The following is a 17106-nucleotide window of genomic DNA, read 5'->3' on the forward strand; positions in this document are numbered from 1 at the left end:
TGAGCTATAAGCAGGGTGGTTTCTCTTGTTTGAATGGTAGCATAGTGTGAGAGAGAGTAAGTAAGGAAACTCGTATAGTGTAGTATTGTAGATTACAAGGTGATTTGGTGGGCCAGCCATTCCAAAATAATGCTGAAATGGACAGGTTGCAAATCAAAGTGATTTAAATAGCAAGGGGGAAAGTGCTTTTTGAAACCTGTTTTCCAGCTATGCAATTTGTATATTTTCTGAACAAGCATGTATGCAAGCTGTTTACTTTAAAAATTCAAAACTACATTGGTTTGCAACTAAATAGAGCATTTTTTAGAAAGTTGAAGCATAATCTAGACCTCTAATTGAACTGTTTAGAAACAAGGTGGACATTTGCGAAGGTTAATCAACTACCATTTGACACTCCCTATGCACAGTCCCTAAGCACAATCACTGAACCACAAAATGCCCAGAACTTTCCTGAGGCCAGACTGGCAGTTAGTACTAGGGAGCGGGTGGCACTGTGGTCTAAACCACTAAGCCTCTTGGGCTTGCTGATCGGAAGGTCGGCAGTTCAAATCCGTGCAACGGGGTGAGCTCCTGTTGCACTGTCCCAGCTCCTGCCGACCTAGCACTTCGAAAGCATGCTAAAAAGTGCAAGTAGATAAATAGGTACTGCTGTGGCGGGAAGTTAAATGGTGTTTCCATGCGCTCTGGTTTTCACCACGGTGTTCCGTTGTGCCAGAAGCAGTTTAGTCTTGCTGGCCACATGACCCGGAAAGCTGTCTGCGGACAAATGCCAGCTTCCTTGACCTGAAGCGAGATGAACTCTGCATCCCATAGTCACCTTTGACTGAACTTAACCATCCTGGGGTCGGCTTTAGCTTTTACCTTACTAGGCAGAATAGTAGCTTTCCTTCCAATATATTTTATTTTGGGTTTTGTGACATGAATCTATTGACCTATATAAAGTGTCCTATGGGTGGTTCTCACAAAACAGATCAACAAAGTTAAAACACTAGAAACAACACTGTGTGTGTGTGTGTATTTACCGTATTTTTCGCCCCATAGGGCGCACCGGCCCATAGGGCGCACCTAGTTTTTTGGGGGGGAAATAAAGAAAAAAAATTATTTCCCCCCCAAGTGCGGGGCTGGGGCGGGGGAAGCCCGAGCTTCCCCCGACCCCAGAACAGGCTGCTATCTGCAAGCCGTGGGATAAGCGCGCCCCAAGAAGCGCGCCCCAAGCTTCTGGGTGCAGGCAGCTCTCCGCAAGCCGTGGGAGAGCTGCGTGAAGTCGCGCAGCTCTCCCACGGCTTGCGGAGAGCTTCCTGAAGCCTGGAGAGCGAGAGGGGTCGGTGCGCACTGACCCCTCCCGCTCTCCAGGCTTCAGGGAAAGCCTGCATTCGCCCCATAGGACACACACACACATTTCCCCTTCATTTTTGGAGGGGGAAAAGTGCGTCCTATATGGGGAAAAATACGGTATATCCCTGCCCATGATCTTCACTCCTCTCACTATACCAGGCTCAGCCACCAAAAATCTCTTCTCATTAATTACTCCAACCATTCTCCTCTACTGTCCCCATGTGGCTAGAATTCCCTCTCTCTGTCTGTGACGACAGTTCTGACTTTCCCCATCTGTACTATCCATTTAAAGCATTGCCGTGCCACTTTAAGCAGTCATGGCATCCCCCGAAGAATCTGGGAACTGTAGGTGCTGAGAGTTGTTCGGAGGCCTTTCTTTGCCTTAGGTAAATTAAAGGTAAAGGTACCCCTGACCATTAGGTCTAGTCGTGACCGACTCTGGTGTTGCGATGCTCATCTCGCTTTATTGGCCGAGGGAGCCGGCATACAGCTTCCGGGTCATGTGGCCAGCATGACTAAGCCGCTTCTGGCGAACCAGAGCAGCGCACGGAAACACCTTTTACCTTCCCGCTGGAGCGGTACCTATTTATCTACTTGCACTTTGATGTGCTTTCGAACTGCTAGGTTGGCAGGAGCAGGGACCGAGCAACGGGAGCTCACCCCATCACGGGGATTCGAACCGCCAACCTTCTGATCGGCAAGCCCTAGGCTCAGTGGTTTAACCCACAGCGCCACCCGCGTCCCTTTCTTTGCCTTACAGAGCTACAATTCCAAGAGTTCCCTCGAAGAGGGATTGATTGCTTAACCACTCTGGGAATTCTGCCTTTACTCTTCTTGATCAGAACACAGGAAAACAGGAACAGCTTTACTGCTTAGTGAGCCAGCACACTTTGTTCCAGCTGAAAAGTGCGACAGACTTTGCTTTTTGAATTAAACCTGATCGTTCAGAAAGAGGGGCTTGTTATATTCCTGAGTGGGCCACTACCACCCCAACCCCCCCGCTTGATGAATACAGCCCACAACATTGTTCTGAGAATACTGCAAACCTCTTGTTTGTTTGTTTTAATATTTAATGCTTATAATTTATGTTAATGCAAGCACTAGATCTCTCTATCTGATTGTACCTTCTCACGTTGACCACTGCGGTGGTTGATTGTAATAGATGTTTGAAAGCACTTATTGAAAAGGGCATGACTGCCAGCACTGTATTGAATAGAAACAAACCAAGATCTTTAGGAGCATCTTCTGTTGCAATAGTTTTTGAATACATGAGTGGTGTCGGATGATACAGGCAATTTGGATCCTTTCCAGTCTGGGTTTAGGCTCAAAATTGGGGCAAAAACAGCCTTGGTTGCCCTGATTAGTGCCTTACACTGGGGAAGGACTGGGTGTCCACAAATTAGAGGAGGTGAAAGGTTTAATTTAGGCCAACGTTGATGAATGTTGGGGTCTTTCTGGATCTCTCAACAGCTTTTGATTTCATTGACCATGCTGTCCCTCTGGATCGGTTGTCTGGGATGGGACTCCTCAGAGGAGCAGCGTTAACAGTGGCTGCATTCCTTCTTGGATAACCAATCTCAGAAGATGGTAGCAAAACATTTATCGGCCTACAGCATGTCTCAGAGTTCTGTTCTTCCCTCGCCCCCCATGCTTGTTGTCGTCTACATGAAAGTGCTGGGAGAAGTCATCTGGAGTACGCAATAACTCCCAGCACTCTGGGAGAAGTCACCCAGAGTCATCCAGGCACACAGTAACTACTGTATTTTTTGCTCTATAAGACTCACTTTTTCCCTCCTAAAAAGTAAGGGGAAATGTGTGTGCGTCTTATGGAGCGAATGCAGGCTGCGCAGCTATTCCAGAAGCCAGAACAGCAAGAGGAATCGCTGCTTTCACTGCGCAGCGATCCCTCTTGCTATTCTGGCTTCTGAGATTCAGAATATTTTTTTTCTTGTTTTCCTCCTCCAAAAACTAGGTGCGTCTTGTGGTCTGGTGCGTCTTATAGAGCGAAAAATACGGTAGTTGCGTTTTATTTCTTGACATGTTTTGAACAACCAGATAGAAGTCATCACAACAATAGCAACAAAAAGGCTAGTGTGAATTCACTCTAATGCTTTTTACATCGCTAATAGAGTTTCTATTATCTTTGATGCACGGTTAAATAATGAGTACCAATTCTCCCCACACAGTTTCATTTCATCCTTTTAAAGGCTCTTTATAACATTCCCTCCCCCTCCTCTCTCTCTCTCTTCAAACTATACAGAAGCTGCGCAACGGTAGCACAGGTGTGGCTGCCTTGATTGTTGGGAACAAGTTACATATAGCTTGGCTTGGCGACTCACAGGTAATGCTAGTCCAGCAAGGGAAAGCTATAACCCTGATGGAACCTCACAAGCCAGAGAGAGAGGTAACTACTGCTTCTTTGAGTTTCCCCCACAAAGCTCTTGGCCTCTTGTGTATGTACACCAGTGTGGTGTAGTAGTGGACTCATAATTTGGTGAACCAGGTTCGATTCCCCGCTCCTCCACATGCAGCTGCTGGGCGACCTTGGGCTGGTCACACGTCTCTGTAGTCTTTCAGCCTCACTCACCTCACAGAGTGTTTGTTGTGGGTGAGGAAGGGAAAGGAGATTTTTAGCTGCTTTGAGACTCCTTAGGGGTACTGACAAAGTGGGATATCAAATCCAAACTTCTTCTTCTTCTTCTCTTAACACCAGTCCTGAAAGACCTACATTGGCTCCCAGTCCGTTTCCAAACCAGGCAGAGGGCCGTCTCTGTGGTAGCGCCTGCCCTTTAGATGTCAAGGAAATAAACAACTATCTGACTTTTAGAAGACATCTGAAGGCAGCCCTGTTTAGGGAAGTTTTTAATGTTTGATGTTTTATCGTGTTTCTAATATTGTGTTGGGATCCACCCAGAGTAGCTGGGGAGGCCTGGCTAGATGGGCAGGGTATAAGTAATAAATTATTATTATTATTATTATTATTATTATTATTATTATTATTATTATTATTATTATTATTATTATATTATCATCATCATAGAAATTACTGGCTCCTTATATCCCTAGGCTGGTTGGTACTGTGCTTCCTGTGCCTGTCACACCTACAACTATAGATTTAGTGAGCTTTTGTTGTTGTTGTTTATTTAGGATGAGAGACAACGCATAGAAGCCTTAGGAGGTTGCCTTATCTACATGGACTGCTGGCGTGTCAATGGAACCCTTGCTGTTTCCAGAGCTATCGGTAAGCCATGTCCTTGAAGAACATCAGCTCTAATGTGTTCATTTACCATATTTAGCTCTAATGAAATATTGTCAGCATGTAAGTGTGATGGGGCGACAGTTGTTTGTTCTACCGCCGTTCACAACTTTGCGTTCCGCATCAGTTTGGAAGTTATTTCAAAGCACAGCCTTGACAGCTAGAAACTTCACAAGTAACACATACACAGGGAATGGTTTGATACTGCAGGGCTTTTGTGGAAATCTGTAACGAGCAAGACAAAAGCAGCCATATCCTAACTGCACAAGGCCATTTGTGTGTTTTTTCTTACCAACAGACACTGCAGCATTTTCCTAACCTTGGACTGAATCGCTGCCGTTATTGCACCTACATTAATAATTGTTCCATGTGGTACATTGCCATAGTAACACAAACCTGACAGTGCACACCGAAGAATACTGCTCTTGCAGCTCCTTCCTCGAAGCAGCTGTAAAACTATTTTATTATAAACGGCCTCGGTCCAGTATATCTGAAGGAGCGTCTCCTCCCCCATCGTTCTGCCTGGACACTGAGGTCCAGCTCTGAGGGCCTTCTGGCGGTTCCCTCACTGCGAGAGGCCAAGTTACAGGGAACCAGGCAGAGGGCCTTCTCGGTAGTGGCACCCACACTGTGGAATGCCCTCCCATCAGATGCCAAAGCGATAAACAACTACCTGACATTCAGAAGACATCTGAAGGCAGCTCTGTTCAGGGAAGTTCTTAATATGTGACATTTTAGTGTATTTTTCATCTTTGTTGGAAGCCGCCCAGAGTGGCTGGGGAAACCCAGCCAGATGTGCAGGGTACAAATAATAAATAATAATAATAATAGTTGTGCCTCCTGAAATGGCTCAAGCATTCACTCCTATTGAGAAGTCGTGGATCGTTTCCCCTCTTCACTCGATAACTTTTTGCAAAATGCTGTTGGGGGGGGAAGCTTTTTTAGGGCCAAATGTAATATAAAAATGTGTTTTAATAAATAAATAAAGGTAAAGGAACCCCTGACCATTAGGTCCAGTCGTGGCCGACTCTGGGGCTGCGGCACTCATCTCGCTTTACTGGCCGAGGGAGCCGGCATACAGCTTCCGGGTCATGTGGCCAGCATGACTAAGTTGCTTCTGGCGAACCAGAGCAGCACACCGAAACGCCGTTTACCTTCCTGCTGGAGTGGTAACTATTTATCTACTTGCACTTTGACGTGCTTTTGAACTGCTATGTGGGCAGGAGCAGGGACCAAGCAACAGGAGCTCACCCTGTCGCAGGGATTCAAACCGCCAACCTTCTGATCAGCAAGTCCTAGGCTCTGTGGTTTAACCCACAGCACCACCCGCGTTGATAAATAAATAAATATCCTAGGTCAATTTTTGATAAATGTTGATTATCATGCTGAGTGCTTCCTGTTTCTGCCATGTGAACTGCCTCCTTCCGTGAGTTATCTGAAAGCCCTGCTCTATGCTCCTGGGAATAAGACTATAGTGGTACCTCGGGTTAAGTACTTAATTCGTTCCGGAGGTCCGTTTTTAACCTGAAACTGTTCTTAACCTGAAGCACCACTTTAGCTAATGGGGCCTCCTGCTGCTGCTGCTGCGCCGCCGGAGCACGATTTCTGTTCTCATCCTGAAGCAAAGTTCTTAACCCGAGGTACTATTTCTGGGTTAGTGGAGTCTGTAACCTGAAGCGTATGTAACCCGAGGTACCACTGTATGTGTGAAGCAATAGGCACCACAGTTTTGGCATGGTCTCCCGAAAGTGACCCACCATTAGGGTTGGGCGGTATCTGGTTTTCAGCATTGTGGTATATATCACCCAGCTCAATATCACGATACATCACGATGTCTGAAATCAAGATGGAACTATGTAGAGAGGCATTGGCTGGCTTCACAGTTTTCCCCACATTGTTATTTTTGCATAGCACACACACATTAGGGCTGGGCAGTATAGCGATACAGAATCAAAAAATTGGTTTGAAGTCCACATCGTAGTAATGGTTTCATAACATTCAACATGGCGATTGTGTGTGTGTGTGTTATAGATATAGATGTATATATGATAAGGGGGAAACCGTGAAGCCAATCATCGCTTCTCTTGTGATTCCCTATTGCTCTGTACTATAAAATAACAGTTGCAACAATATGTTATAGGTAAAGTAAAATCGTATCAATTTTAGATCCCTAAGTAGTAGTAGTTTCTGTGACATTACCCCATTCACTTCTACATGATTATGTCCTTATTTCAGACCTCATAGTATATTGCTATATCAGAATATTTATCTGTGGAAAGCCAGCCCTAACACACATCATGATTCACGATATATTGCCAAGAAAAATTATGAAACTGTATCACAATATCTACTTCAAACTGGTTTGGGGCAACATAACACCCAGCCCTTCCCACCATGCTCTAATTCTTCTGTTATTACTTTTATATCCCCCTTTTTCCTCCATGGAACTGAGGGTGTCATCCATGGTTCTCCCCCTCCCCATTTTACCCTCACAACAACCCTGTGAAGTAGCTTAGGCTGTGACACAGCAACTGGCTCGTGGTCAGTTTCATGGCTGAGTGGGGATCTGAACTCTAGGTGCCCAGCTCCTAGTCAGACACACTAACCCAGGGGTCAGCAAAGTTGTTCAGCAGGGGGCCGGTCCACTGTCCCTCAGACCTTGTGGGGGGCCGGACTATATTTTTGGGGGGCAAATGAACGAATTTGTGGGGGTTGGCCCCACAAATAACCCAGAGATGCATTTGAAATAAAAGCACACATTCTGCTCATGAAAAATCACCAGGCAGGCCCCACAAATAACCCAGAGATGTATTTTAAATAAAAGGACACATTTTACTCATGTAAAAACACACTGATTCGTGGACTGTCCGTGGGCTGGATTGAGAAGGCAATTGGGCCTGATCCAGCCCCCAGAGCTTAGTTTGCCTACCCATGCCTAACCACTAAACTACACCGCACTGATATTTTTTTGTTATCCAACTAACACACCTTTCTCTAAACGTTAGGGCAGAAGTCCTTTTTTACTTTTCTCTTCAATTGTAGAATGTGTCTTAAACTAAGATTACGATGGGGCGGGGTGGGGCGTGATGGCATTGCTGGGGGGTGGACTAGATGATCCTTGGGGTTACTTTCCAACCCTGCAATTTTATGATTCTAAGCAGCAAAGTACCAAAGCTTCCAAGAAAGACAAAAAAATCCAGAAGGGGAAACAAACCAGAGGCATTTCCAAATTAATTCATAGAAGCGTTCCTTAATTTTGATTAACTGCTTTTACAAGTAGTTGCATATTTTACGTGTTTAACCTTCTTGCGGGGGTTGGGGGACAGAAATGCAAAATAATGGGCTTTAACATTTAAAATAATTCTATATGTACGTGGGTGTGTTTGTTTCATCAGTATCTCACTGGTGAAAATCTACTCCCTTGCCAGTATTAGACATTAGACATGACGCTGCCTACAGCAAAGCAAGACTCAGAGTTTTCAGACTCCAACTGTGTGTGAAGAGGAAGAACCATTTGCTGCAACATTCATATCACTGCATTGAGAAGTGCCCTGGAAAACAGAATAATAAGCCGGAGGACTGCAGCCGCATTCTGGGACTCGTTTAAGACGCCATTTCAAACCACGGCTAAGGAAGCTTTGCGTGAACTGACAACGCCTGGTTTGCAGTACCAAGATTGGAACCTATGGTTTGACAGAGATTTGCAAACCATGGTTAGTGCTAAGTTTGGCTTGGCGCGATTCCTGAATTAAGAATGCATAGTTACTGCCGTTGCTCTGCCTTCGAAGCTGCTGCACCATGGAGACGAGAGAGAACTTAGGAGCTTATGAAACAGTGTGCCGAGAGGAGGGAAAACAAAATCAGACAAGCAGTTCTGATCCACAGTTTGCATCTTTGGGAGCTTCAACAACGGCTGGGATTCTAATCTGTAGTTATCACAAATTATGGTTCTCCCATAATTCAGAGATAGGAAGGGATTTGACAGTGAGGTAGGGGAACCAGGAAGGCGGGGCCTAAAGTCTCTTCCTGTTAGACAGGGGGTTGGTCAGAAGTTCCCATCCATCTTACTGCCTAACACAAGGAAGGCTGTTGGAAGTGGGGAGTCAGAGGTGCCCAGAAACTCTCTTTCTTTTTAAGTAAAGAAAAATAAAGAAAACGGCACAAAAATATCGGTCCTTGGCTGACATGTTGTTCATCACAGGAACTCCTTCAAGCCATGCTGTTTTCCTATGTTTCTCTCCCCCCCCCCAGGAGTTACATTAAAGCAAATGTAAATCAAGGCAAAATCTACAGGTTCCTGCTTAGGCAAAACATTTAAGGATTTCAAGGGAAGCTTTTTATTAAAAAAAAAACCCTTCGGGAAGATCAACAAGATTTTTCACTTATCCACGGAAAACCTTCAGTTCTAGCTCTGTAGTCCTGGTTCACCACCTGCCTGCAATGGGATTTTTGAAAGACCTTTACAGCAACAATTTCTTCCCCAAGAGGCCTGTGGGTGGATGCCTGTGGCATGACTGGGGTGCATGCAAATGTACACACGCTCTTTTTTCCATGCACCACATTTGATCACACACAGAGACAGACAACTCTTTCCAAGCAATGACTGCACTTGCGATAGACAGCCAAACCCCTGCTTTCCAGTGCCTTCTCTGCTGGGGAAAAGCAGAGCAGACTTCTTTCCATCCTAGCAAGGATAAATTATGCTTCTTCCAGCCCATTACCTGTTTGGTGTGCTAAGGAGAAGGTTTGAATGGAGAGATAGATGCACGAAGATGACTCTCCCTATCTGACTAAAGGTAAAGGTAGAAGGACCCCTGACTGTTAGGTCCAGTTGCGGATGACTCTGGGGTTGTGGCACTCATCTCGCTTTATTGGCCGAGGGAACCGGTGTACAGCTTCCGGGTCATGTGGCCAGCATGACCAGGTCATCTGGCCAGCATGGTGAACCAGAGCAGCGCACAGAAATGCCATTTACCTTTCTGCCGGAGCGGTACCTATTTATCTACTTGCACTTTGACATGCTTTCAAACTGCTAGGTTGGCAGGAGCAGGGACCGAGCAACGGGAGCTCACCCTGTCGCGAGGATACGAACCACCACCCTATCTGACTACCTTCCCATTAAAATAGAGAAGTGCAGAGAAGTGCCCTTCATTGGATCAGAAGTGCTAGCAGACCTGGGGTGGGGCAGGGTGGGAAGATTAACCCCCCCCTCCAGCTTCTTATTTGTTTGAATGATTTTTAATTGTGCTTCATCTTCGTGTGGTTTTTAACTTTCTGAGTACACCACTCAGCAATTCTGAATATTAAGTAGTATACAGATACCTGGAATGAAATAAATATACACAAGATCACTGTCCCTGCACTGCAGTTTGCAATGTTTTCTCCTCAGCTGTGGGAAGGCCTTGTCAGGTTGCAAAGGTTGGCTTGGCATGCAGATCACCCACCCTTGGTTTAAAGCAGGCATGTATAAAAGTCTGTCTTGGGGGCCAACAACATTGGTCGGCCCTCACGCATGTTCATTTCATCAAATCTGGCCCTCTTTGAAAAAAGTTTGGGCACCCCTGGTTTAGAGCAGCGTTTCCCAAACTTGTGTCTCCAGCCATTTTTGGACTGCATTTCCCATAATCCTTGACCACTGGCCCTGCTAGTTAGAGTTGATGGGAGTTGTAGTCCAACAGCAGTTGGAAACCCAAGTTTGGGAAACCCTGATTTAGAGCTTCGCCTTAAACAGAGGCAAAGGTTGACGGCTCAGAAAAGGGAATGGGGCGGTTGGGATTTTGTACCTCGTATGGTAATTTACTTCCTTCTCTCCTGCTTGCTTTTTCAGGCGACCCACTCCAAAAGCCTTATATCTCTGGCTGTGCCGATAGTGCGTCGTTTGAGCTAACTGGTGCCGAAGATTATGTGCTTCTCGCTTGCGACGGATTCTTTGACACCATCCAGCCATTTGAGGTGGTGGACCATGTTCTAGAGCACTTAATGCAAAACAAAGGGGACGGCCTCAAGACTGCGGAGAGGCTGGTGGCGGCCGCAAAGGAAAGTGGATCCACTGACAACATCACTGTCCTGGTGGTGTTTCTAAGGGAGCCCAAAGACATCATGTCCGACTGCCTCAGAGACCCTAGAAGCTGCTCTGCTGATGACTGCACAGGGAACCCACTCTTTAACTTTTTCAGCTCCGAGAAGAACCATTGAAATGGAAGACAAAAGGGTGACTATCAAATCCATTTAAAGCACAACATCCAAACGTAAGCAAATTCAAATAGGGGTGGGAATCCTTTTACCACTGGAAAATGAAAGCTATTGTGTGGCAGACAAGATTCAAGAGCTTAAGTATTTCAAAACCCAGGGTGTCTTCAACTAAGCTGCTCAAGAGTAGGCCCTTTAGAAATCAGTGGACCTAAACTAGTCATGCCTATGGATTTCAATGGGTCTGGTCTATGGTTCTTCCAAAGCTCCGGCCAGTGTCTGGATAGTACCATTTTAGATTGCAGGTTCAGGGAATGCATAACTGAATGTCCCTTCGTGCAAAAAAGAAAAAAAAATTAAAATCCAACAGCCCTCTTAGATGCAGCTAAACGATACCTGAGTGAAGGCTTCTAACCTTGTTTCTCTCTGGCTGCATTTCATCACAGTGGTAAACCACAGTTTGAAATAATACATGGTTTAACATCCATGAGTGCTTTCCGGACTGCGCTCTGCAGAGGAGAAAATGAAGCCAGAGTTTGACTTGATATGACCTGGTTTGTCTCCTCCAAACAAACCATGAGCAGTAAGTCAGAACCAACATTGGCTAATGGTTTGTGTGGAGGAAATGAACTGTAAGGCTCGGTTCATGTGACTTGTTTCCTCTTGTGCATGACGCAGGAGCAGGGAAATTTAAAAAGGCTTGTATACCACAAAGAAATGATAGTTCATTTTAAAAAAAATTATTTTAATGTTGAGTGCGGACTAGGTCTCTGACACAACAGTATTCTGTGTGGAGGGTTTTGTTTTGTTTTTAAATGAAGGAGCATTCAGTCATGCAAATCCCCATCTAAAGCCTGACATGAAACAACTCAGACACAGGGCCTCAAAAAGTCTGGTGGTTTTGCATTTACTTCTTTGAAGTAGTTTTAAGCCTGCCCATTCATATCCCTGTCTCTTGGGCAGATGGTAAAATAACATACTGTATGTTAAAGATCAATACTCGGAACCCTCTGGAATACTGTATTTTTTGCTCTATAAGACTCACTTTTTCCCTCCTAAAAAGTAAGGGGAAATGTGTGTGCGTCTTATGGAGCGAATGCAGGCTGTGCAGCTATCCCAGAAGCCAGAACAGCAAGAGGGATTGCTGCTTTCACTGTGCAGTGATCCCTCTTGCTGTTCTGGCTTCTGAGATTCAGAATATATTTTTTTCTTGTTTTCCTCCCCCCAAAACTAGGTGTGTCTTATGGTCTGGTGCGTCTTATAGAGCGAAAAATACGGTAATTTTAAATATCATTTCAAGGGGGTTGCATTTAGATGCTACTTAATGATAAGCGTGAATAAGCTACCACACCCTCACCAAAGATGAGTGAATTGCTGTGGACAGATTCAGTATTAAACAAAGTACCAGATACTGGAACATCACAATATTGTCTTGCATAAGAGCTGACGTCCCCTTCTCTTCATTGCATACCAAAGAAAATATTACTAAGGAATATCAAGAACATGTTAATTAGGCTTCAGAAGAAAGGGAGCTTAGATACTGAAATGGAAAATGCATTTCCGAAAATAATACCTACTAACGTACCAAACTATCAGCATAGGAAACGTCTATAAGAAGGTGCCATTACTTGTAAACACCATTAGTGTCATGGAGGCAATTTAAATGCAGTGGGTTGCAGCCAGTTCACAAACACAACTCTTGATTGAGCCTTATCCATTCCATTGAGTGTACAAGGAGACAGCATTCAATGGCTTTTCAGGGTTTTACCCTTCCATCCTACTGGTGCCTATTAAGTACTAAGGACAAAATATTTTGTCATCTGGTTTGAAAAGACATTGGCCAGGTTCACATGGCGTGTTAAGCTATGGTTTGTTTTATCCATGGTTTGTTGGAACAAACCAAAGTAAGTCTCACTGATGAGCAAATTAACCATAGCTTGTTCCGCCTAATGTTGATTTCATTTTCTAACCACTCTTGCCACACATCCTATCTGGGGAGGGGCACCAAAATAATCCAGGATTACGCCAGGATAGTAGGCGTAGCAAGAAACTATGGTTAGAGCAAGCCAAAGTTTGTAAGCCAACTTCAATCCATAGTTTCATATTCTGGTTTGGTGGCCACAGGCAAACCATAGATAGTTGACTGAGGTGGGTTAACAAACTACAGCTAAGATAAGCAGACCATGCCTTCATGTTAAGAACAATGGGCTGGTTTGAACATGTTATGTGCATCTCATTGTGAATATAACATTTAGTATTTTATTATTTTTATACTCTTCTGTGGCTGAGGACTTTTTTAAGGTGTGTTATGTTCAAAACTTTATTTATATCAGGATTTAGATGTATATAACTGCTATTTTTTTTGCCACTGGTATTTAAAACTGGCCATTCTCAAGTGCCATATGTCATTCTGACACAGATGCAAAGGGCTGCTTCTTCTGTCATGATGTGTGAAGTGTTAGTTTTTATATTCATTTTGAAGAGGTGATCTATCATGTTAATTTAAATACTTGTAAAGCACTTAAGGCTTTCTTGATGTATGCAGAAACTGGTGTGGGCAAGAACCTTTTCATTTAAAATATTATTGCGGGGGGCATGCTATTTTAAAAGCTTTCCCAAGAAGGTGTGATTTTGATCTAAAGGAAATGTTCGGTTGCCCCTTTAGCGAGAGGAAAGGACGCAGGTGGCGCTGTGGGTTAAACCACAGAGCCTAGGGCTTGCTGATCAGAAGGTCGGCGGTTCGAATCCCTGCGACGGGGTGAGCTCCCGTTGCTCGGTCCCTGCTCCTGCCACAAGACATTGTGTGTTGTTGGGGGCAGAAACTTCTCTAAGAGAGGTGTGTCATTTGCCCTTTAATAGTGGCCTCCTAATAGAGCAGATTCGGTTTCTCTTGTGATCTGGGAAGGTTTCCAGTTTGCCAGAAGTACTGCAGATTGGTGAGGCAAATGGGTGGCTTTTTAAAGGAGGACTAATGAACCTGCAGGGACGCGGGTGGCGCTGTGGGTTAAACCACAGAGCCTAGGGCTTGCCGATCAGAAGGTCAACAGTTCGAATCCCTGCAACGGGGTGAGCTCCCGTTGCTCGGTTCCTGCTCCTGCCAACCTAGCAGTTCGAAAGCACGTCAGAGTGCAAGGAGATAAATAGGCGGGAAGGTAAACAGCGTTTCCGTGCGCTGCTCTGGTTCGCCAGAAGCAGCTTAGTCATGCTGGCCCCATGACCTGGAAGCTGTGCGCCAGCTCCCGCGGCCAATAAAGCGAGATGAGCGTCACAACTCCAGAGTCGGCCACAACTGGACCTAATGGTCAGGGGTCCCTTTACCTTTACCTAGGAGCTATTCGAAAGTGAATCAGACTCCCTCAGAAGGTGGTGGGGCCCTCCTTTGTTGGAGATTTTTAAAGAGAGGTTGGGTGGCGTCAGGGATTCTTCAGCTGCGATTCCTGCATGACTCTTGGTGGTCTCTCCCAACTTTACAATTCTACAATTCTATACCATCAATCAAAGCACAGCTGTTTGAGGCTCAAACAACCCATGATGCCAGCAGACCTGTTTGTTTAAACTTGGCTCTGTTCCAATCAAATAGGTTGGTTTTGTTTTCAAGCACAAAAGGGAACACAAGCGGAACACACACACACCCCACAGCCCATATCCAAAATTCCTTTTCCTCTAAATGCACTCTGATTCCAGAGATGAGCATAGCTGGAAGACAAGTATCTCAAAGGAGCTATACTGAAGGAGGGAGCAACGTTTGGCACCCCTCATCCGCACACATCTTTTGCTTTTAAAATACATCCCTCCCACTTCATATGTGATTGAAGCTGGCCTGCCATTGCAACGTACAGTTTGAACCCAAGGACTGTACCCAACATACCCTGTCCAATAGCACAAGGGCTCTTAATGTTGTGGAGCAGGAATCCCGTGCAACAATTGCACTAGAGGAAACTCATCTAGCATTAGCAGCAACCTGCTTATAGAACCAAGTCTGTCTTGGTAGTCAGACTTGCACTGCTGAACACTCTCCTGTCAGATGTCAAAGAGTTAAACAACTAGATACCTTTTCATAGACATCTGAAAGCAGTCCTGCATTTTACTGGACACTGCCCAGGGCTAACGCAATCAGATGGACGGGGTATAAGAATTAAATTCTTGTTATATTATAAGTGTTCTCTTTAACAACCACAGGTGCGAAACATTTCGCAAGCAGAATAAGTACACCGCTAAGTGACTTTAATTTAGCACTGTTTTGGATACAGACCTGAGTTCAGGATCTGAATGTTGTCCGTTCCTGCTTGTGGTTAATTCCAGTGTCATTTAACATAGGAAACCATTTGGGGGAGGGGGTGACTGGTGGGACCCACGCTTGATCCTGCCTTGTTCCAGTGTGTGTGCCTTGTGCCTCTTGGATTCTTGTGCCTCTTGGATTCAATGTGTGTTCCATATTCTGAAACATTGATTTAAAAAGAACACGAGATATTGTGTGTTGCTGGGGGCAGAGTAGATAAATAGGTACCGCTCTGGCGGGAAGGTAAATGGCATTTCCGTGCACTAATCTGGTTTGCCAGAAGCGGCTTAGTCATGCTGGCCACATGGCCCGGAAGCTGTACGCCAGCTCCCTCGGCCAATAAAGCGAGATGAGCGCCACAACCCTAGAGTCGTCCACGACTGAACCTAATGGTCAGGGGTCCCTTTACCCTTTTTAATGAACCTGCAGTATTTGAAATATCTCACCATAAAGTCTCTTGGACTTTAAGGATTGACTCATTGACCTGGTTTACAGTAAGCCGAACCTCCTTTCTTCGGGAATTGGTTGTGCAGTGGGAGTTCCCCATGGGAAACTCAGTCACCTGGGTGATCCAGCCGTGTCTCTACTTAGCCCACAGATGACATCAAGCAGGGACCAGGTGGCCCTGGTTTGTGGAAAACGGCCTCAAAGGCAAAATAAGGACCCATGCCAGGTCAAATTTGGCCAGAGGTTCCCCATCCCTGGCTTTCTGGGACCACACAAACATGTGGGGTCTGGGAACAGCTCACAGCTACTTTGCTCCATGCTGCTCCCACACAAGGTTAAGCTCGATGCTCACTAACTTTGAGTTGGAGCCAAAAACAAATGCACACATAACCTCTGCCATGTTACATACACACACTCAATGCATGTGTCAGGTAGATATTGTTACAGGTTGGAAATGTGATGCAGAACAACTAGTACATTTTAGTTGAAAAACACGGATTCTTTTCTTCGGAATCTGTTGTTGTTTCTTGAGAAATTGCTTGATCGAACTCCACACCAAAAGGCTTCCCCCTGACCATTTAAATCCTCAACTCACTGACCATTTAAATCCTCACTGTACTCTTCAAGCAAAATATTGGAGTGGTGTCCTTTTGAAAAGCCTTGGGCAGCAATCCCCATTCCCACCGAAACTAAATGGCAAAACTCTTATATATTTCAATGAGGCCTAGCCACTTATAAATTCCAACCCCATATATGTATACTTGTAAAAGGAATATTAATCAAGTCAAATATACTAGATGGACCTGCCACCACTGGTCTATAAACTAGAAATGCATAGCTTACTGGTGTAAACAGGGACATTTTCCTTCCCAAGGGAAAAAAGGCTTCCTGTCACATCCTGTTAATCTGTTTGACATGCAGTGTTTTGCAGAACCTTTGAGAGAGCAAGAGAATGCGCAGAACAATTTTTAGAACAATGGGGGAGGGGATTTTTTAAAAAAAAAATTAAGTAAATCCACCCTCTAATAGTGGTAAGGGAGGGATGGGAAAGCATTTAAGAATTATTAGTGCCTGCTTTTGAAAGGAAGGTGGGCTGGGAAATAGAGCTACATATGCATTGCTTCTTATCGAGAGATGCAGAGCACTGGAGGAAGCCAGAAATCTTATGCTGGGAGGGTGAATCTGATAAATATAGCTATATAGAGACATTGGATGGTACAAGGCGGCTGGCAGAGATGATCAGAACTGTCTTAAATAGGTTTGGGGTAGGGAGTTCTCAAAGCATATAGATGCCCATGTGTTTGTCAATCCTAGGGCATTTCCCAAATACAGCGTGCAAGAAATAATGTGTGCGTGTCAGTACTTGCATGTACAGAAATGATACACACACACAAGGGTACATGCAAGTACTGCCACACACCTGAGCCTGCTGCTGTAAATGAATTTCCTGAAGGGTGCCGATGGCTTGGCTTGATACTGCAGGTTTCCTTCTGATAGGATGAACAACGAAGGGGTTGTTTCGGCAGATTTGGCAGCTGAATATCATTAATCACAGCAATGACTTTAATCATTGACACTGAGTGGAACACTCAAGAGTGGG

At 45.0% G+C, this 17106-nt stretch overlaps 1 protein-coding gene across 1 annotated transcript in view; it reads left to right on the top strand.

Moving 5' to 3' along the window:
- Window positions 1-11013, top strand: part of PPM1F (protein phosphatase, Mg2+/Mn2+ dependent 1F) — a 40919-nt gene extending 29906 nt beyond the window's left edge. Inside the window, exons 5-7 of the mRNA XM_083418334.1 lie at window positions 3596-3739; window positions 4483-4576; window positions 10419-11013. Coding sequence (XP_083274460.1) covers window positions 3596-3739; window positions 4483-4576; window positions 10419-10786 — 606 coding nt within the window. The 3' untranslated portion in view covers window positions 10787-11013. The remainder of the gene's footprint in view (window positions 1-3595; window positions 3740-4482; window positions 4577-10418) is intronic.
- Window positions 11014-17106: the final 6093 nt, after the last annotated feature.

The sequence above is a fragment of the Podarcis tiliguerta genome (genome assembly GCF_965153285.1).
Source record: "Podarcis tiliguerta genome assembly, chromosome: 16".
Taxonomy (NCBI): Eukaryota; Metazoa; Chordata; class Lepidosauria; order Squamata; family Lacertidae; genus Podarcis; species Podarcis tiliguerta.